This window comes from Engystomops pustulosus, chromosome 5 (genome assembly GCF_040894005.1).
Source record: "Engystomops pustulosus chromosome 5, aEngPut4.maternal, whole genome shotgun sequence".
In the NCBI taxonomy this organism is placed as follows: Eukaryota; Metazoa; Chordata; class Amphibia; order Anura; family Leptodactylidae; genus Engystomops; species Engystomops pustulosus.
In genome coordinates this window covers 181,053,377-181,075,954 of record NC_092415.1, presented here as the reverse complement: position 1 = coordinate 181,075,954, position 22,578 = coordinate 181,053,377, and the positions used below count along the sequence as shown (strand labels likewise).

The 22,578-nt window shown below is 41.4% G+C and overlaps 1 protein-coding gene across 1 annotated transcript in view; it reads left to right on the top strand.

Annotated features, from left to right (window-relative positions):
• PTPRN2 (protein tyrosine phosphatase receptor type N2) overlaps window positions 1-22,578 on the top strand; it is a 644,507-nt gene that overhangs the window by 234,329 nt on the left and 387,600 nt on the right. The window contains exon 11 of the mRNA XM_072153967.1: window positions 10,359-10,438. Coding sequence (XP_072010068.1) covers window positions 10,359-10,438 — 80 coding nt within the window. The remainder of the gene's footprint in view (window positions 1-10,358; window positions 10,439-22,578) is intronic.

Below are 22,578 nucleotides of genomic sequence, written 5' to 3'. Positions count from 1 at the left end.
TATATACTACTAGGGGCTGGCTGGCTGTATACTACAGGGGGCTGGCTGGTTATATACTACTGGCGGCTGGCTGGCTGTATACTGCGGGAAGGCTGTATACTACAGGGGGCTGGCTGTATACTACTGGGGGCAGGCTGGCTATATACTGGGGGGGTCTGGGACCAATGCATTTCCCACCCTCGGCTTATACTCGAGTCAATAGGTTTTCCTAGTTTTTGGTGGTAAAATTAGGGGTTTCAGCTTATACTCAAGTATATACGGTAAAGTCACTGAGAATTGAAATTCATACACAGACAGAAAGTAAGCCCTCACACAGCTCTGTACTTGGAAAATTGAAATAGTTATGAATTTTTGAAGGCAGAGAGCAAAAAATGAACGAAAAATCCCCTGTCCTTTAGGGGTTAAGGCCTCTATCTGCCATGACCCCTTTTTTTTTCCCGGTACTAGGACCTCAGAAAGTGCGATGCTATAATTTATAGTGATAAATCTGTAAGGAGAAAACTTTGTATTGTCCTTTGGGATTCATTGTTGTAAAGAGGGTCAATACTTGAGCAATACTTCAGTATTGAGCTGATGAATATCAGATTTCTGTGTAAACTTTTATACTGGTAGACGAACAGATGTGCACATTGACAGATAAGATTCTAGACTTCCTTTTTCCACTAGAGGGTATAATCAACCTAACAAATACGTCTTCACATAGTGTAATGAAAACATTGCTCACCAGGGATCATTTAAGGCATGGAGAATGAATACATAATTTACTCCTATTGTAAAAAGCTCATTGTTAAAGCTGAAAAGGAAATAAACGTTCCAGGCGCTGGACCGGAGATGGGATATTGATCATGAGCCTCGGATATAGGTTTGATCGGTTTCTATCCTGATATATTTTGATTACGGTATGATAAACTAATATTAGAAAAGCTGCACATGAGGTTCTGCTATAAGATAGAGCCATAAATAGATGATAATTGTAACTGTCACTATATAATGGGGGGCATAAACTTATCAAAATTGAAATTGGAGTGGTAGATTTAGCAAAGTGAATTTAACTTTCACCTTTGTGATTGTGTCAACAGGAAGGACACATTGGGGCAGATTTACTTACCCGGTCCGTTCGCGATCCAGCGGCGCGTTCTCTGCGCTGGATTCGGGTCCGGCCAGGATTCATCAAGGTAGTTCCTCCGCCGTCCACCAGGTGGCGCTGCTGCGCTGAAAAGCATCTGAACGCACTGGAGTTCACCGGGCCGGACCAAGTGAAGGTAAGCGTGTCCCAAGCGACACATTTCTTTTTTTTAAATGCGGCGGTTTTTCCGAATCCGTCGGGTTTTCGCTCGGCCACGCCCCCCGATTTCCGACGCGTGCATGCCAGCGCCGATGCGCCACAATCCGATCACGTGCGCCAAAATCCCGGGGCAATACAGGGAAAATCGGCGCAAATCGGAAATATTCGGGTAACACGTCGGGAAACCGCGAATCGGGCCCTTAGTAAATGACCCCATTATAGTTGATATGTGCCTGATCACTGAGGTCAGGGCCGCATCTGCCATGAGGCAAGATGAAAATCTTGCGTCAGGCGGCAGATGGCAGCTTCCTGTAGGGGGCGGCATTGCAGAGCACAGTAACCTCAGGGACCCACAGCCTGCACTTCTGGAGCCAGTGCTGCCGCCTCACAAGAAGAAGTCATTGCTGGAGAGTAGGGGAGCGTCACCACAGAGGTGACAATGCTAAGAAGATCAATCTCTTCCCTGCCAAACCTAGAGCAGGAGAAGCTGATACAGTATGTGGGAGTTCCGTGCAGGACAGTGAGAGATCATCCGTTCCTGCCTCACTACATTGTTTGCCTCCTCCCCCGAAGTCCTTACCCTCTTGCTGAACAAGCAGATGACTGGCCCTGGAGACAGCAAACTAGATGCTGGAAGGTATGTGAGGACTAGAGGATTAAACTGTCCATAACATGCAGGTCCCCAGCATACATATATTTCTCCCCCTCCCTGGTGTACTGGCAGACATGTTTTTTCATGGTTTTAAACAGACTGTCTGCCCTAATTCCATATGCACTATACACATTCACATGCTGAGATGTAGCAGTGCTGAAAGTGTTGTGTAGCTGCATTAAAAGAAATAAATAAAACCCTGGGGCACATTTACTAAGGGCTTTGCGTCAGTTTCCTGTCGGACTTTGAGCTTTCCTTTAGGTGGAAACTGCTTGCAAAGGTGCATAAGAAGTGTCTGCGCCACATTTCTGTTGCACGCAACTCTTTTGTGTCGCGGCTGCACTCTTCTTCATGCGAAAAACACTTCGTCATTGAAAGGGGCGTTCCAGTGCTCATTCAGACTGTCACATTTATCATGCAAAGTCAGACAGAATTGTGTCGCACGCCTCATATTATAGGTGCACCAAAAAAAGTGGTGCACTCTGTCAGGGCGGAGCAGGGAGCGCCAGATTCATGAAGAACGAGCATCAGAAATCCTGCACTATAGACAGGTAACTGCACATAGTACACCCTGCACTGTTCTTAGTAAATGTGCCTCAGTGTATCAGTGGTCAATATAAACTTCTACACTATGGGGACATAAATTATTGACCGTTTATGTTCTATTTATTTTTCTTGTATATATGGAGGAGCAGTGATGTTTCTTTCCGGCAGGTTTCCATAACTTTTTCAAGGGCTCAATACAGCTATGGTTTCCATTGGCCGATTATGAGCAGATGCCCGGGCCGTCTATTGTTTTGTCATCTGCACTCATCACTTTTATGTGTCCCAAGACCTGCGCACGTTCATGTGAAGGTCGCCGAAAGGTGTAAAAGGATGATCTTTGCCTGATTTTATCACATATTCACACCTGCCCTCCAGTACTTGTCCAAACAGTTGCACAGAACATGTAACATTCATATTAATGAGTAATTTTTTTATTTTACCCCGTCCCTCCCCTATTTCTACCCATGTTATGGTGGTCTAACTCAAGTTCCTATGAACTATAGGAGGTTCAGTAATCATACTGCTAATATAAAGCACACATATTACACCCATCTAAAAGTTACATTAGTTGTCTCATTAGTTATTCTTAGGGATATATAGTTATTTATTTTGGTTAGGATTTCTTATGATTGGTGTAGGTGTTAGCGAGGGGGGGGGGGGCAGCATTTTAATTTTCGCCTCAGGCAGCACAATTGCTAGAATCGGCCCTGACTGAGGTCCTCTGTTCCTCTGGAGTGCTGGTCATGTGCTCCATTCAAATTTGCTAATTTATGGGACTTTTTCTCTTAGTGGGTTTAGTTTACACCTGAAAAATGTGCAAACATTTTGGGTGCACTGCCCTTTTCCCAAGAAACCATGACTCTTTTATTTGACCATACTACTATTAGTCATAAAAGGGTCTACAGCCTTACCAAAATCCTTGATAAGATTGACAAATGTGCCAAATTGACTGGAATAAGAGTGCACATGTGGTAGGACAACTAGAGATTGTTAAACACTTTTCATCTATTTTGTGGACTCTTAAAGGAAATCTACCATTTGTTTTATGCATTGTGAACATACATTGAGAATGCTGTAGATACACTGATGCAGAAACATATCTTGTTTAATCCCTGAACCAAGTGGTTTTGCTCAAAAAACAATTATAAAATTCAGGACCTTGGGAAAGTTGGGTGCTGAATGTCTTCCACCTATAAAAGAGCTGCCTGAACTGTCCAGACAGAACTAATCAGCCTGAGCTGGATGACTCATACACAGCAGCTAGGGGGATGGTGCAGCGATTGATTACTTCTGCCTGTCAGGGATAACATAGTGATGACGTATTCTTGGCTTATGCTGAGCAGGACAAGGCTGGAGCAGATCATAATTATGGTAAGGGGAGAAGCGCCGGAGCAGCCAGAGGAGCGCCAGAGCCTCATTATCATTATTTTATAATTGTTTTTTCAGTAAAAGCACTTGGTTCAGGGATTAAACAAGATTTGTTTCTACATCAGTGTAGCTACAGTTTGCTTTATAATACATATAAGAAAATGGTAGATTTCCTTTAAGGCTGCTAATATGTAGACACTGAACACAGATATTTTCCTAGAACACGCATGTCAAACACAAGACCATGGTCCGAATGTACCCTTCCCACCTCATTTTATGTGGCCCACATGGTCTGCATTTTACATGCAACAGTCATGGCCGGATCTTCATGGGAATGTGTGTGCCCAGTATTTGCCCTGGCAAATGACATTCTGTCCTTAAATGTCAGCTATAGGGCAGCACTGTGACTGAGTGGGAAGCACTTCTGCCTTGCAGCGCTGGAGTCCTGGGTTCGAGTACAACCCAAGTCAACATCTGCAAAGAGTTTGTATGTTCACTCCGTGTTTGCATGGGTTTCCTCTGGGTACTCCAGTTTCCTCCCACACTCCAAAAACATACTGGTAGGTTGTTTAGAAGAAAGGATGGTGCCTAACTTAGTTGAGAGGAGCATGATACATTTATACAGTTTTAGAAGTACCACCGACCCTTTGAAGACAACTATATGGCTGATGTGGATATTGGAGACATTGAGAAGCGGGAATCATCTTTACATTTCTAGTCTGATAGAGGACACTGTGATTTTCTTTTGCTTGGTAAAAAATTGTAACCATATGGAAGGGCAGAAGAAGCTTTATGAACCACTGTAGCAGCCCAATACAACGCAATCCCTAAATCCAAGCTCCTTTCATAATTTGTGATGTGCAGCACGCAGGTTTAATGGAGATAAGACACATATGGTGTGCGCAAAACAGATTTTTTTATGGTAGCTCCTAATTTTCACTAGGGCGTTTGGTAGAATAGCCTTTTAATTGGCTCAAAAATATAGTCCTAAAGCATGACAGAAACTGGGTGGACCCACCAGTCTACCACCTACCACCAGTATGAAGGAATGTAAACCAAGCACACTTACATGCAGGTATGCAGGATTTGCTCTTCTCTTAGCTTCTTATGCCTTGGTTTTCACAAAAAAAGGCTTTTAAAATTATGCAAATGCACCAGAGGGGCTCTGGGCTACATAGGTGTTAATGGTGCCTGGAGCCTCTCATTTTAAAGTCTTCTTTTTTTAAAACCAAAGGCAAAAGAAGCGTAAAAAGAGCAGATCCTGCCAGAGAGGGCAAGTACCTGCATGTAAGTGTGCTTGGTTTATAGTCCTGCTCCTCATGATCCTGGTGGTAGATGTCTTTTAACACATCCAGATGGATTCTATTAAGTCATTAAGATCTGTTTGTTAAGGAGGGGTCGATAAAGTTGAACCATCGTTTATCTAAAAAAGTTGCCCACATCTTGGTCCAAGCGTTTTCTGGAGCGGTAGGTGCCAAGAGGTTGGTCCCTCTCAATCAGTAGCTAAGAGTATTACTGCGCAGAAGAAATTTTGTATGGATCTTATATGTTTTGGAGTGTGGGAGAAAACTGGAGGAAACCCACCCTAACTCTTTCAGATGTTAACCTGAACCCCAGTGCTGCAAGGCTGTAGTGCTAACCACTGAGCCACCGTGCTGCCCTTAAGCAAAATAATAAGCATCCCCTACCCATGCCTGCTCTGGACCCTTGGATCCCCACCCTTGAATGCCACAGATACCGCGCTTGACATAGTTAGCCAAGTGTAAACACTTCTGTTTTTTTAGATACATATTTGAACTCCATGATACCCCACCTTGTATGTATATCAATGTCTAATAGGAGCTTTACTTACTGTTCTTGGCAAGCTATCACAATTTACAGAGATGACACCGGAATGTAAGCAATTTAAACATAGAACAATTAGAGCTTGAACCCGGCTGCCCTTTGCTGATAACGAACCGCACTGTTTGGAGGATTTTAATTTTTAATAAACTACAACAGTGCTGCATTTCCTAAGTGATAGAGATATGGCATAAAGCCGGCTAATTAATTGTCATGCGGTAGAATACAAGTTCACCACAATTATGGCTTCATTTGTGTTTTTATATATACTTTTTACAACTTTTATGGCATGGTCGTGGGGCTTGTCAGAAAAGGTTATATTTTTCATATTTTTGATTTTTCAGTGGGTAACCCCAATTAAATAATCAACTGATTTATAAAGTACCATTGGTTATTTCACATAAGAAGCAGTTACCTGCATCCATTAGATGATCCTTTTATCTAGTTTAGCACGCTCACATATTACATTATAAAGGGAACCTGTCACCAGATTTTACCCCATTAATATAATAGCCCCCTCAGGTAGGGTTTGAAATGTGTACAATTCCCTTTTTATGTCAAATTTCACCTGTTTACTTATAAAAAAAAATCTCCTCCAAATTTGTGTGAAAATGAATAGAGAAGAGTCATTTTTTGCCTGAAATGAGTCAAGTCTAGAAGTTTGGTATTTTGGTTTTATAGTAAAGATAAGAATCTCATCTTTCAGATTGTATCAGGCTTCATGTCCTGTGGACTACAAAACATACAATGACATAGTTGGAAATCGGAACTGCAGATAAAGATTTGGTTTCTGATTATTTCTTCAATGGAGTAAAATCTGGTGAGACTGCTGTGGGGTTGAAATGTAGTCATTTAAAGGGATAATTATTTGAAAAGTGGAGCTTACCCACCAATCAGTTGACCAATAGAGGTCTGGATTTAGCAGCCCTAGTGATCAGCTTATATTTTTGAAGGAAGTTGCCAACTAAAATCTTAAAGGGGATTCTGGTTTTGGTTTTTGAATTTGGGAAACAGCTGATCAAATGGGGTCCAGGTTTCCATCATACGGTCCTAGAAGGGAGATAGGTCATTGACAGTTATAGGTCGCATTTTATGGACGGGAATGTCTGGCTGATGAAGTAAAGACATTTCTAAAGACTTACACACACATTACATAAAACATGAGGTAAAGTGGCCAACCCCTTTAATCCATATGGCTGCTTTGAAATCCTCTTTTAAAGGCAAGTTGAAGTATGTAATAGGTACCTTAGTGAAGAGGTTTCTGTTTCCACCTTTACACTTGGTCACACTTGGTCACCTTTTGGGCCTATTGTTAAAGGGGTTTTATCCCACAAAGAAAAGTTAGGCCCTATCCACAGGATAGGGCCTAACTTGCTGATCAGTGGAGGTCTCAGTGCGGAGACCCCCCCACAGATCACAAAATTGAGGGGTCCGATGGGATCCCAGTACCTCCATTAGACCCCTTGTCGCTCCGTCAGACTGATGGAGAAGACGGCCGCGCATGACCGTTCTGCTGAATTAATCTCTATGGAGCTGATGGAAATTGCCGAGCGCTGATCTCCATCAGGTCCATAGAGATTAATGAAGCAGAACGGTCATGCGCGGCCGTCTGCTCCATTAGTCCAACGGACCCCTCGTTTTCGTGATCTGTGAGGGTCTCACCACTGAGACCCCCACTGACCAGTAAGTTAGTCCATATCCCGTGGATAGGGCCTAACTTTTTGTCGTGGGACAACCCCTTAAACAATCGGCCCAAAAGGTGACCAAGGTACCAAAGTGTTTGTGGGAAAACCCCTTTAGGGATACTATAATTCAGACTGGTTGGTAAGTAACTGCATGTTTTATGGACTGTATATTTCATAACATACTAAATCCTTCCAGAACATTATTCTAGTGAAACGTGGTAATATAACAGTATAAGCATATGTTACAGTGTTGGCTAGAGCTGTTCTAAAGGAACAAAAAGGTCCAAAAAACAAACAAACTTCATTTGCCTATTAACAGAAAACTTCTGAAATTGATGTATATTTGTGATCACAATTGTTTGAAGTGCGAGATTTTGAGTTCTAAAGTCATTGTGTGCTCATTATAAGGCTATAAATAGACATTTCACTTTCCTTTATGTAACATTCTAGAACGACTGTGCCACTTGCCGAGAAAATAACAAGTTGTAGCAGAGCGATTCTGTTTTCCAAGCAGAGACTGGCATTTTATATTAATATTAGGTCCTGTTGTGCAGCCAGCATGCCAAAGCGGCTCGCGGTGTACTGCAGAACATTGCGTCCTAATAATAGGTATATAGCGCGTGACCTCAAAAGTGGGTCCTTTTTACGTACCATTCCGAAGTGTAACCTCCAAACAATTCAAATGTTTGACATTTAAACATTGGACTATAAATACATTCTCTACTGTATATTAGGGTCTGTCAAGTACCCAAGAAATTTTCAATAAAATCAAATAATGCTGTTCTTCTATTAGTACCTGAGACCATGACAGTATGAGTAACAATACTGACAGAGTGGGGGAGATTCATTATGGCTTCACCACCAGTTTTCTGGCAGAGAAACAACAAGTGGACAACCCTCCACTGAAACGGGCCGCATGCAGTGAACAACACCTCATGTAGGCCGTTTATTTGCACTCCCATTGAAAGACTGTACTGCAAAAACGTTAAAAAAATAGGACATGGTCTATTCTGTTCTGGATTCCACAGTCTCAGGAATAAGCCAACAGTATTTTTCCATTGTCATCAGTGCATCAGCACCCAATCGAGATGGCTTGGGGTGAACTTGACCACAGAGTGAAGGCAAAAGGGCCAACAAGTGCTAATCATCTGTGGGAACTCTCCTGAGACTGTTGGAAGACCATTTCAGGTGACTACCTCTTGAAGTTCATCCAGAGCATGCCAAGAGTATGCAAAGTAGTAATCAAAGCAAAAGGTGACTACTTTGAATATTTTCAGTTGTCACACTTTTTTGTTAAGTATATAATTCCACATGTGTTAATTCATAGTTTTGATGCCTTCAATGTGAATTTACAATTTTTATAGTCATGAAAATACAGAAAACTCTTTGAATGTCCAAACTTTTGGTCTGTACTGTATATATATACAGGCGGTCCCCTACTTAAGAACACTCGACTTACATACGACCCCTAGTTACAAACGGATCACTGGATATTAGTAATTTATTGTACTTTAGTCCTAGGCTACAATAAACAACTGTAACAGTTATCACCGGTGTCTATAATTAAGATTTATTGTTAATCTTATGACAACCCAACATTTTTAAAATCCAATTGTCACAGAGACCAAAAAAGTTCTGGCTGGGATTACAATGATAAAATATACAGTTCTGACTTACATACAAATTCAACTTAAGAACAAACCTACAGACCCTATCTTATACGTAACCCGGGGACTACCTGTACAAGAATGTTCTCCCAATGACTCCCGATCCTATTCTTACCCCGAGTTACCGTGGGTGCCCAAATATAATATACAAGTATAGTGCACATCCAAATATCAACACAGGCGCCTTGCGCTGTAGGTCATGGGTGTTGTGTCCCAAACTGTGCTGGTCATTCATCACATCTACTCAGCACCTTAATATAGACCTTTCAAATGTCTCGTCTTCTTACTGGAGAAGATCACTGGGTGAAGGTTTGGCCAGTCTTGCATAAAAATTGGTATTTTGCTGAGGTATGGTTTCTCATACAAATATTTCGAGCAGTGTAATGATGGTGGCAGATAATGTATGGAACCACTGAGAATATCGACAAAATCGACTGTGACAATATCAATGGAGTATCAATTACTATAAGATTCAAAGAATTAAAGTTGTTGGAATGTGGAGATGGTGAAATGTCCTCCTCAAGACTTCTGTCTGTATATTTTGAATAGAAGGATAGCCTTCCATACCTATTTGGGAGATTGATCAAATTTTTTATGTATGATCAATCCATTTTAGCAATGAGGAACAACATATTATTTCCCCTTCCTGAGAAAATTGTCATTACGGATTCATGGAATCCTTCCCGATCTGACAGTGCTACTTGTGAATAGGCTTTAAGGCTTTAAATATTTCATTCTCGGTCCTGTTTGCAATGGGTCAGGATCTTGGCTCCTGCAAATCTTCTCATTCTGGGATGCGTGGCATGGAATAAAATGTTCTTTAAATAATCCATACACTCAGCGCCTTCTTTTGAACTTAAAATCTTTCACAGCATTCTCTATTAATTTAAATCAAAGTATATCTTGCCAGCGCCATTCTTTACAATGCCGTCTCACTTGATGTGCCGTTTTGTGGTTTAGTTTGTGATCACACTGCCTTTCTTTCAATCTCTTTTGATTTCTCCTCATCACACCACACAGACCTCCTTCTCCTGTGAATATCTGATTTTGTGCGGCTACAGCCATCATGACAAATTCTAAACCCAGTTTTGTTGCCATAGTAACATAGGTGTGTGTGTTCATACATTCTTTTGAATTATTCTGTTTATTTCATTATTTTGGATAAGTGTCAGTGATTCCCCAGTATATCATTCAATTTGGTGTCAAAAACATAAACTGTATCATTAATAAAAAGTAGGAAAATAATGTCTATTTATGAATTTCTAGATATCATCAAATTTACTCACTTTTGTTTTCCTTCGGAATCCTTGCAGTGTCACAGGATCAGCGGTTGTTTTCCAGTTGCGCTCCAGCGTCCAGAATGTGACCGCCGAAAATGTGGCGAATACAGCAGGTACGCCTCTACTTTTCTTATCAAATGAAATTCTGTGGAAACCTTGCCTAAATTTCTCATGATGATACATAATTAGTATTACTTTTCTCCGTGGACAGATCTGACCAATCCCATTGTGTCTGATTTTTTTGGTTTAGAAAATATATAATAAATAGATGCCTCACCCTTACCCCTTCCCTCAGAACTTCCATTTTATCTGATACCTCAGTGACTCACTGTACATCATGCCAGAAAGTCAGAATTCAGCAGAGATTTCGGAGAGGAATTCATTTTATCAGCAACGGAGGGAACAAAAGAGACGTAAGCGTTGACAGGGACACCTTTTTTTCTGACATGTTATTTGATTGTTAAGTTTCTTATGTTGTTTTGTACAATTGCTTTATGCTGTATATGCAAAGTTAGTGACCATTTTGAATAACACATTGTTCTATATAAAAGGTTACGTGTTTTGGAGCTTAAAAAGAGACTGATCCTTCTTCTGCTTTGGGATCTTTGTGTCCAGTGAGCTGTACACATTGTACATTGTACAGTGAATGACAGCTTGACAGACTTGTCCTGCCAAAATGTTTATTGTGCATCATCTTCTGTGAAAATTTCTTTTACTTTTTAAAAATTCCATAGAAGCTGCTTAGAAACCACCAGCGTTGCACATCCCGGAGCATCCACTGTATGGCTAATTTCCATCTCAATACATACAATTCCTTGTTTTTATATACAAATGAGTATTTTTCCTGTTATTTGCACAGCCCCGCATATCTCTGTGGACCGGTTGTATTGACCCACATCAGTCCATAGTATAGCTGACATTCTTATCCAAATGCCCCACAAGCCCTTCACTACTATAGAGACTGATGTGGCACAACCACAATCCAGCTAGAGTGTTTGTTGGTAGGTAGAGGCCCCAACAATTAACTGCTTCATAATATCTAGGTGTCAGGTTCGCAGGGGGGACCTCCGATGCTTCTCTGCGCAAACTCCACCTCTCGTCCGCTACCAGCGGTCTCTGGCGTGCGCTCCGGGCAGCGGCTGCTAAGACCTTGCACTGTTTAAGGGCTGTGTTCTGGACTGCTGACAGTTGTGGTACCTCTACATGGTGTCTGCAATTGTGCTTGGTTATTCTGCATCATGAGGGGTTGATTCCCAGAAGTTGTCCAGCTCCTATCAGGTTCTGGAGGTGGGGTCCTGGCTGCATAAATTTCAGCTTCACTAGTCACCTGTGCCAGTGTTTGAATTCCCTTTCATCGCTTGCTCCTTGCTATAGGTTAGACTTGCTCTGTGTTCTCAATTGTTTTGATCTTGGCTAGTTTTTGACGTTGACCCTTTTGCTTACTGATTTTGCTATTGATGTACCCTCTCGTTGTGACTCCGGCTAGTTTACCATTCTTTTGTGTTTTATGTTTGTCAGTCTGTTTGTGTTGTTCCCTTCCCGCACTTATCTAGTGTATTCCGAGTCTTCAAGTAGTCGCCCCACGGTTTAGCATGGGTGGGATATAGGAAGGGACAGAGGTTGGGGCACACTATCCCCTGTCTTCTGTGTTACCAAACCCTAACACTAGGGTCTATGAAAAATCATAGTTTGACTAATCTTCTTAATAATAAAATCTCATATTGGTGGAGGCGACCTTTAAGATTTGATATCCAGTGAACTTATAAGTATGTTTTTGTCAACTTTTTATTATGTTTTCTTACAGTAATTATGGTTTGTATATTATCCAAAAAAAAAACACTTAATGGTATTTTTGTTGTTTCGGTTCCTGATCCCTTTAAACATGTTGATCACTTTGGTTTGACCTATTTCCATTTCTCCAATGTCAGTTCCTTCCCTGCTCTATAACATGTTTCCCTCAGATAAGACATGGGGACACATTTGCTAAAAACACTGCAAAGTGTACTAAATGCAGTTTGCCTGTGTAGTGTGCAGGGGGCACAGGATTCATGATTTATGGTGCCCGTTCTTCATGAATCGGGTGCTCCCTGCACTGCTCCAACAGAGTGCACCCCCTGTTTGCCGCGACCGCTAGTAATTAAGCCCCAGTGTGTATAGTCTGCTAAGATTTCCCTGCTCTATAGTATGATACCTGCATAAAGTAAAAAGCTAAAACCTTGTAACTGCCTTCCCTTTCCCTCTGCTAAACTTTGTACCTCGAGGGCTTAAACATTAATACAATGAACTGTTCCCTTTCACATTGTGTCCCAGTCAGAATATTCCACATGTAATACATAGATGTAAAATCCTCAATGTTGAAGTGAATACCAAGCTGTTCTTTTTATCGTTGACCATCATTGTCGTTCCACTTGATTGATTTGCCTTGGAGAGGCCTCATTACCTACAGTACATTACTAAAAGTGGTAATTTTATTATACTCTTCCATTTTCTATGTGATCTTAATTTGGAAAATCTGACATTGATTTTGGTAACAGAATGGGCAGGAGACAAATAGGTCAATTAATCCAGTCAGTCCAGAGTCCAGGAGATCAATATTACAGACTTGTTGTTACAAGAATAATTTAGTACATGACAATCCCCTTCACACGTGTTCATGTAGTAGCACAACTATAGCTAAATTCACAGCTCAGAACCAAACATGGATGTATCTAGAACCCTACATTGATTTAAGTCCAGTTTATTACAATGTATTGGGTCGAGTCTATTATTGTAGAATGCACGCTAATATAAGCCATATAAGACCACGCAAAACTAATTTAAAAGATGTTGGTTTTTTTTATGGAGTCAGATACTTTTTTAAAATATGCAAAAATGTTCTTTTTTTTGGTCTTGTAAATTCATATAGAACCCCATAACTGGACATGTCTCTTGCCTGAAAATATAATTGGAATTTTTAAAGTATGTTGAGTCTAGAGCCTAGACCAGTTTAGTGTTTGCTTCACCACCAGAAACAAGCTCTTCAGACTATGATATACCCCCTATGATTTGGTAGTCTGAACACATTGCAACTGAAAGCCCAGAAAGCCCATAGAAAGCCCATAATCTGTCTTTTTTTTACCCTTTTTGGCAACAAGTGCAATAAATAGTGCATTCGTTTAAGCTAGGTAACTGAAAGTGGGCAAAAGCCCGGGGCCAGATGGCTTCACGCCTAGATTTTATAGAGTCTTTGGGGAAGCCCTAGCTACACCTCTGGCAGATTTTTTCAATTCTATAGACATAGACAGTCCCTTCGACCCACAATCTCTTAGAGCCCACATTTCAGTTATCCCTAAACCGGGTAAGGACCCCAACCACTGCGGAAACTATAGGCCCATCTCCTTGATTAATATTGATCTCAAAATATATTCCAAGATTTTAGCCACGCGCATTTCCCCATTTATACCAAACTTAATTCACCCTGAACAGGTGGGCTTTGTCCCGGGTCGTGAGGCAAGAGGCAATACCCTAAAAACGCTCACCCTGATCTCGTGGGCTCGTCGCTCGGGAACCCCTCTGTGTCTGTTCACGGTGGATGCTGAAAAAGCTTTTGATAGGGTACACTGGGGGTTCCTGGAGGCCACGCTCACGAGGATGGGTCTGGGAGCAAAGACGAGGAACAGAATTATGGCTCTTTATTAGTGATGAGCGAGTATACTCGTCCGAGCTTGATGCTCGGTCGAGTATTAGCATACTCGGACCGGCTCGTTGCTCAGACGAGTATTTGCCCTGCTCGATAACGAGCATTTAATTAAAAAAAAAAGTGAAGAATAGTAAAAAGATACAATTAAAACATTTAATTTAATTGTTTAATTGAAGAAAACAGTGAAAGAACACAGTGCAGAACAGATTGCAGATGTTCGGGAACATCTGCAATCTGTTCCGGAGACACGCGTGCAGAACGGTGTTCTCCGCAATAGTATTTGAAGAACAATATGTGTGAAGAACAACTTGCAGATGTTTCCAAACATCTGCAAGTTGTTCTTCACACATATTGTTCTTCAAATACTATTGCGGAGAACACCGTTCTGCACGCGTGTCTCCGGAACAGATTGCAGATGTTCCCGAACATCTGCAATCTGTTCTGCACTGTGTTCTTTCACTGTGCTCGTTAAGTTTATAATTTTACTGAAAAATGCTCGGGTCTCCCATTGATTTCAATGGGGCTCGTTACTCGAAACGAGCACTAGAGCATCTGGAAATGTTCGGCTCGAGTAACGAGCACCCGAGCATTTTAGTGCTCGCTCATCTCTACTCTTTATACAAATCCGTCGGCTTGTGTCAGGGTTAATGGGTCGGTTTCCTCGCCTTTTCCCATTTGTAACGGCACGAGACAGGGGTGTCCATTGTCTCCCCTTCTCTATATCCTGGTGATGGAATCTTTGGCATGTGCACTTCGCGATAACCCGTCCGTAAGAGGCCTAGAGGTCAAAGGAAAACCGTATAAGCTCTCACTGTTCGCTGATGACTTACTCATTTATGTTTCGGACCCGGTGGTAAGTTTACCTAATATTGCGGGAATTTGAGGCTTACAGTAGAGTAAGCAATTTTAAGGTTAATGTCCAAAAATCTGAGATCTTGAACATCAATATCCCGAACCTTCTGGTCTCCTCCTTGTCCTCCTCCCTTCCCTTTAAATGGGCGAATGGGCATATTAAATATCTAGGAGTGCACATTCCATTAGATCTGAACCAAATTTACGCTTTGAATTACGCTCCCCTGCTTAAGAACATAGAAACTGATCTCAAATCATGGTTCTCTTTCCCTATCTTGGTTTGGTAGGATGAATACGCTTAAGATGGACTCCCTGCCCAAGATCCTATACATTTTTCAGACGGTTCCCTTAGATCTAAGCGCCGCTTTCCTAGATCGCCTCCGGAAGCTAGCCACTAAATTTGTTTGGAGAGACTCCCCCCCTCGGATAAAACACAGTATTTTAACAAGACATAAAGAACTGGGGGGGGCAGGTCTCCCAGATTTCTCACGGTAGCATAGGGCGGTCATAAGTAAAGTGGTATTAGACCTGACAAGTCGAAACAGCGGGAAGTTATGGGTAGACCTGGAGTGTTCCCTCCTTAATAATGGACATCTCCCAGATTTGTTTTGGCTTCCCCCTAGGAGTGACTGGGATTTCTACAATATTTCACCACTAATGATACACATCTTGAAAGTCTGGGGCAAATTTGCTATCAGGGTTAAACTTATTAATGTCCCCGGTCCTCTGTCCCCGACCTTGGGACTCTCCGGAATACCGGAAACCTTAAAAAACTGCCCTCTCTTACTAAATGACTATGGTCGTCATAAGACTCTGGGAGAGATATTATCCACAACAGGGTTACGGCCCCTAAAAGACATATTAGGAGATAGAAGACCTTATCCTGGGGTATGGCTACATTATCTTCAACTACGTAGTGCTATTCAAGCTCTGACTTCCGGGGGAACCTTGACCTCCACACCTACGGCTTTTGAGTCTATCTGCAGATCGGCCAAACTGACGCCTCATGGAGTGTCTCTAGCCTATGGGATGTTGTCGGGATGTGAGGGGGAGGACCTACCATTGCCATATATGAGGTCATGGGAAAAGGAGCTGGGTAAAACCTTCACTAAAGAACAATGGGAAAAGTCCCTCCTCCTAACTCATAAGATGTCGGTGTCTAACAAAATCCAGGAGACTAATTTTAAAATCCTTACCAGATGGTATAGAACCCCCACTCGCCTACACAGCATGTTCCCTTCGGCTTCTCCTATCTGTTGGCGGTGTCACAAGGACAGGGGTACCATGCTTCACGTATGGTGGGACTGTGGAGTGGTGGCAGCAGTCTGGAATGCCATCTGGGATCTTTACAAGCAGCTATACGGCTCCATAGGGAGCATTTCTCCTGATATTGCTCTGTTGTCAATGCTCCCAGGGCGGCTTAGAGACATCAAAAAAGGTCTCCTACGCAACTGTATAGTGGCAATGAGACTGGTAATCCCTAGATTGTGGAAATCCACCTCTCCACCTACCAGATTACTGTGGGTGGAAGAGATGGATAGGCTGAGACGTATGGAGGAATTGAGAGCATTAGATAACAATCAATATGATGTTTTTCATAAAACCTGGTACAGATGGGACACGTTCAGGAACTCACCCGCTCTACTCTCTTGGATATAGGTGACTTAATAGTGGGTCTCGCTGACCCAGCAACATAGGGCACCCCCCAACCTTGAGGTGTAGTGATTGATTCCATGTCCCCCCCCCCCCCTTTTCTTCCCTCCCTCCCTTCCCTACCCCCCTTATTTTTTCACTTTTGGATGTTTGGTTAATTATAGATATGTTCATGTTTGCTTTGCTGAGCTTGAGACCTACTTGCCTATGAATCTTTGTCATAACTAAATATGGGGCTGCGAGCCGAACATGTGCCTGACCTGTAGGCTTTTCGCTCGCCTGCAATAAAGTTTATTGAACCACAAATTTAAGCTAGGCCACTGGAGTCTATGGGGGAGATGTATCAGGGCTTGTATGCAAGAGACAATCTCCGAAATAGACACGATTTCTGGTGTGCAGCCAGGAATTGCACCTGGGGGGGCGTGCCTTGTGTTGGAGTGGACCAGTGCAGGGAATATATGCTGGGCCTGACGTATAACTGCCCCACCGCACACTGGTCGCCGGACTTATCAGGGGTCCGGAGCCTTCTGATAAATCCAGCGGGTGCTGTGGAGTGGGGCTCAAGTCATACTCTGGCACACCATGCCCTAGCGTATGATAAATCCCTGCTGTGTATTTATCCATCATGTACCCCAGAGAAATATCTGCAAAACCACTTTCTATAACTGTTTTCCAAAATATCAGAGAGCAAAACTTTTCCAAGTGTCTGACTCCCAACTTTTGCTTGGGCTGGTCCAAAGTAGGTAAAATTTGTCAATGGCATCTATTTTTTCAGATTTGGTTGCAATTTTTTGATTTGATGAGTACTTTTTATATTATATTTTTGCACATCTTAAAAACTGACATTTTGTGTAGAAAATAGGGGAAGCATGAGGAACCGTTATTAATAGAGGTGGATACACCGCCTTTTCTTCAGCCGCCAGGTAATGACTTTTAACTTTTTGACAAGTGTTTTCTTGGAAAAAAGGTCACAGCTGTCAGTATAAGGAATCTATGCTAATCTGCTCAGCGAGACACAATACAGGAAGACAATATTGCCGGCTCGTAATTGGAAGTTGTGGAAGATAGAAATAATAATTCACCGTGTGGGGTGGGGGCTGTACATAAAACAATGGATGTCACTCAATCCTGATCAACAGTCATAAGAGGTTGTCGGGAAAATTAATCCAAATAAGCAGGATAATTCACATCTTCTATATACGGAATTTTATCAATAGTTTGTAGCCTTAAAATGTCAGTCACTGTCACAGGTAAAACAGACCGGAGATCTCTGAAGCCTTCTGCCTAAAATAACTCCACATCCCTTCAGAAAAGCCTTCGGGCTGCGCTCGGCGGTCACCAAGTTATATTGACAAGTCCAGTTTAAAAAGTGTTTAGATTGACATGTGCCACTTAGTAAGCAGCTGGAGAGGAGCAAGCGGCTGCTAAATTGGCCGATCTGCTGATATGGAATCCATAAGAGTATTATAATTAATGAGGGCTCTCTGATGGTCAGAGCAAGGTCATCACATCCAAGGGGCTCTTGCCATTTCTTCTTCAGCACTTGTGCATAGTTAGCACTTTATTCCGTCGCTAATGGGACAGCCATTTTGGTTCTAATTCTAGGTATGTGTTACTTTCGAAAGTTTGTACAGGCAGTCCCTGGGTTACATACAAGATAGGGTCTGTAGGTTTGTTCTTAAGTTGAATTTGTATGTAAGTCGGAACTGTATATTTTATCATTGTAATCCCAGCCAGAACTTTTTTGGTCTCGGTGACAATTGGATTTTAAAAATGTTGGGTTGTCATAAGAATCAGGATTAACACTAAAGCTTCATTACAGACGCCTGTGATAACTGTTACAGCTGATTATTGTAGCCTAGGACTAAAGTACAATAAATTACAAATATCCAGTGGTCCGTTTGTAACTAGGGGTCGTATGTAAGTCGAGTGTTCTTAAGTAGGGGACCGCCTGTATTTCCCATCTTTACGTTTTTGATTTCTCATTTGAATTCTGTAGTAAGGCTCATGCTCGCGGCGTGCACCATACTGTGCCCTGCAGGGGCTTAGTCTACGCAGCTTCCCATAGACTCATTGTGGTCCCATTATTATAGACAGAACAAAAAAAAAATCTGAAAAACTAAACAGATTAAGAAAAGGCTACAGAATGTTTCCCTATGTGATGTTTAGGAGTCAAATAAAGGTGACATATTCCCTTTAAAGACAACCAGCCACCCCTCCTGTCTTGTGTGATAATAATTGGATTTGTAATGAGATAACTAATCTAAAGTGTGATTTGTAATGCTTTTATATTATTACTACTAATACTGTAACAGACAGTTAGGGGTGTGTCCATAAACACTCTGACACTGACCAATCAGAACTACTAATGTCAGACTTTGTATGGACACACCCTTCTGCTCCAGAATTATTTTTTATGAGCCATGGTTACCTATTGAAACACGCTAGTTAAGAGTGGTGCTTGCCGATAGGACAACATATTTATTCTGTTTGGCCTTCTTGTTCTGTAACTTGTCGTTTACAGATTAGACTGCATTTTTGGGGTTATAGGTTCCACTTATAGAAATTTTCAACATTTATGACTGTCAGCTCACTGACACAGTATCAGGAAAACAGTTGGAACAGAAAGTGTTGCCCAAAGAAAACAGTCAACAATGTTAGAAATTTAGCCGATCTGATTGGTTGGATGTCCCACCACTAACTTTTTGTAAGAATAGTTCTTATACTTTATCTCCGCCTTTCAAGCTTATGAGACTTGGTTCGTAATGAACACAATTAAGGATCCCATTTTCTCTAGACCATAACCAGTTTGCTTATTTAACCATTAATATTAATAGTCAGTCTATTTTTCTTCAAATGCTTGAATTACTTAATCGGATGATCGCTGCTAATTAGATCCAGGTAGACAAAACACAAGCAGCAAGATTTCACCATTTTGCAGTTCATAATTTATTTCATCTTAATAAATGATGTATAATGACCTTTTAAACCATGCAGAAATTTCCTCCTTGAGCAACGGGAGATGTTTGAATGGGAATTGGTAGCAAAATCTTTTGAGTTCATTCAGTCCTCATGTTATTAGTGCAGCGGCTGCCCTTTTCTTCATAAAAGTGTATGATGTTCTTTCCAACCCAAGATGTAATTGCAGATATTAATGTCAATAAATAGTGAAGTATACCGCTACTGTGTGACATCAGGAAAATGTCAAATAAAAAATAATTTATAATTCAGGTATTTGAAAATAGAAGCTTTGGAATAAACCATAGTTTATGATTATTAGCTAATTAAATATCATAGAAATTAAAATCACATCAATATTTGGTGTGTTTCTTTTTTCTAGTCTACAATTACATAAAGTTTTTAATTTTATCAGCAGTGAGGTTGTTCCAAACATCATGGAGGATCAACCACAAATTTCCTGTGAACATAGATTTGCTGAAATCCTTCATTCTCTTCATGTCATTTTATACAAACCCGATGATGTTGAGATCAATGATCTTTTTCTTGGTAACATTGTCTGTATATCTGGGGTTGTTGTCCTCCTTCTCTTTCCAGACTCTTGCTCAGGACTATCATGCAGTAATTAAAAGAGGTTTCTGGTTTTTTATATTGATGGCTTTTCCATAAGATAGACCATCCATCGATCATGTTTGGTGGTGGGCTTTCCCCACGGCATTCATCAATAAGTAGAATGAAGATTTTGATGGTACAGGTTGGTGGTAAAATAAAGCCAACCGGTACCAATCGATAAAGCCATTGGTACCCTTATATGATTATAGTTGATTCAGGATTGATGCTGATGGGGGTCCAAACCTCCACATCCTCACAAACTAATTCATCATTCACACACCCGTCTGTGGAGATGTTTATGCGACCGCAAATTTGGTTACCACCATCTGAATATACCCTAAGAGATAGAACAGACCATACATTCACAGTGGTTTCAGCTACAAGGACCATATTGATGGATAGTGCCATCCTGATATGCCACAGTAAAATTTTACTGAATCTTCCCATCCTGTGAGCATTTTGGGTTCCACTTTTTGGCTTCAGAGGACACATTAACATCTGAGAATTACAACCTCCACAGACTAGAATAAAGTAATTATGTATGGCCATCCCTTTGCCATATGGGGGTTGTACCAACTTTACATGTTATCCCTTTTCCACTGGATAGGGTATAACTAGTTGATTGGTTTTTCAACTCTTGCGTAAAACTTTTTTTTTTTTTAAATCTTTAAACGTGAATCTATTAGAATTTACAGCCAATACGGCCCATGTACACGACCGCATAGGGGGCAAATCGTATGACCAGATCATGACGCCTATTGAGGTCTATTACACCCCGTCATAGTGTGGTGAGAAGGGTGGCCTCGCTGCAAAATACAGAGCAGGTCCTATCTTTGGACTTATTTGCGGGACAGTCGCTAACATACCTATGGAGGCCATGTACTCTGCTTGGCCGTTTCCGTGCCTGGGCTCCAGCCCCAGTGAAGCACATGGTCATGTGCATGAAGCCGAACAGACTGAAGCTTTCTACATCTATATTAAAATTCCTCAGCCATAAGCAATACTGTATCATCTATGTGTTAAATAATATTATATTTTATAATGTGGACGATTTACAAGTGTAAACAGTATTCCTGTCCCTAAATATGGTAGAATTTTTCTGTGCTCGTTGCACATTAATGAAGACAATCCTGACATTGCAATACACTTTGCGAGCACAAAAGCCAGTTCATCAGAATGCCAGACATGTTCCCAGCTCTGAAAGCACGCAACCCAAGGTTGGTGGGATCATACTATAGGCTCAGCTGCCCTGCACAGTTAACGCACCACCGAGCAGCCAGAGAAAAGAGCTCACTTTGTAGAAAGCCTTAACACTGATTAAATGAGGATCTCATAATTGCACTTTTTGCATCTGCCGGCCGTTTTGCAGTCTATCAACACCTTGTCTCATTATGATGGCAAAGTACAAAAAGGTGACTTCAATCTGAATAGTCTCCAGCGGTAATTAAAGTCTTTTACATAACTTTGCAAGACTTGTAAGTTTTCCGTTGTGTCATGAAATTTAACCCTTCCTTGGCCTGATCAGCAACAAACGATAGTTAGAATGTTCTAGTCTCCGTAAACGGACTGTATTCTGTGTTGTGTACAAAACTTTATTGGTTTACTGCATTTTTTTTTAATACTGCTGATGAATGTATATGATCTATAAATTGGCTATTTCTTAGAGGCAATGTTGATCTAGTAAAGTTTTTCAAAGGTAAATCTTCCTGGGCCTGGCCCAGAAGCTACCATCTTAGAAAAATTTCAGAAATGGAAAGTTCATGGGTCGTGTTGGCAATGATAAAAGATATCTGAGGGTCCAGAACTCAGTAAAATGATTTTTTATAAATTATCATTTCCTTATAATCAGTAGTTGAATATAATATGGACTGTTTAGGGCCTCTAGGGGACCGTTGACCACCCAAACTACCCACTATGCTTTATATTGCCATGAAGGGATGTCAATGAGAGAAGGGTCTCCTGCTCTGAAATATATAAATCTAAGCCAACAGCAGAGACCCACCCTCCTTTCCAAGAAAGGTTGTGGTAACATATGTAAAAAGTAAATTTACATTTTCTAAATTTACAATTTCCATACGGCCGAGTGCCCTTTGGTGTCTTTATCTGGCCCTGCTTATCCTTGTCCAGTGCTGCAGTACATACTATCAGTATAGGATCTTTTGGCTTTCTCTCAGCGCTGTTCAGAATTTCTTTTAACTCTGGATAATGGATGGAACTAATTTTGAACTAGGAAAGCATTAGTGGACTTTATAAACCCATTTGAAGACTCACTGAGGACTGGTTATGTTCCACAGGACTGGCGTATAGCAAATGTGGTACCAATATACAAAAAAGGATCAAAAAGCGATCCTGGAAACTACAGACCCGTGAGTCTAACTTCTGTGGTGGGGAAAATATTTGAGGGGTTTGTTAGAGATGCTATCCTGGAGTATCTCACTGTACATAACCTTATAACCCAGCGTCAGCATGGGTTTATGAGAGATCGGTCCGGTCAGACTA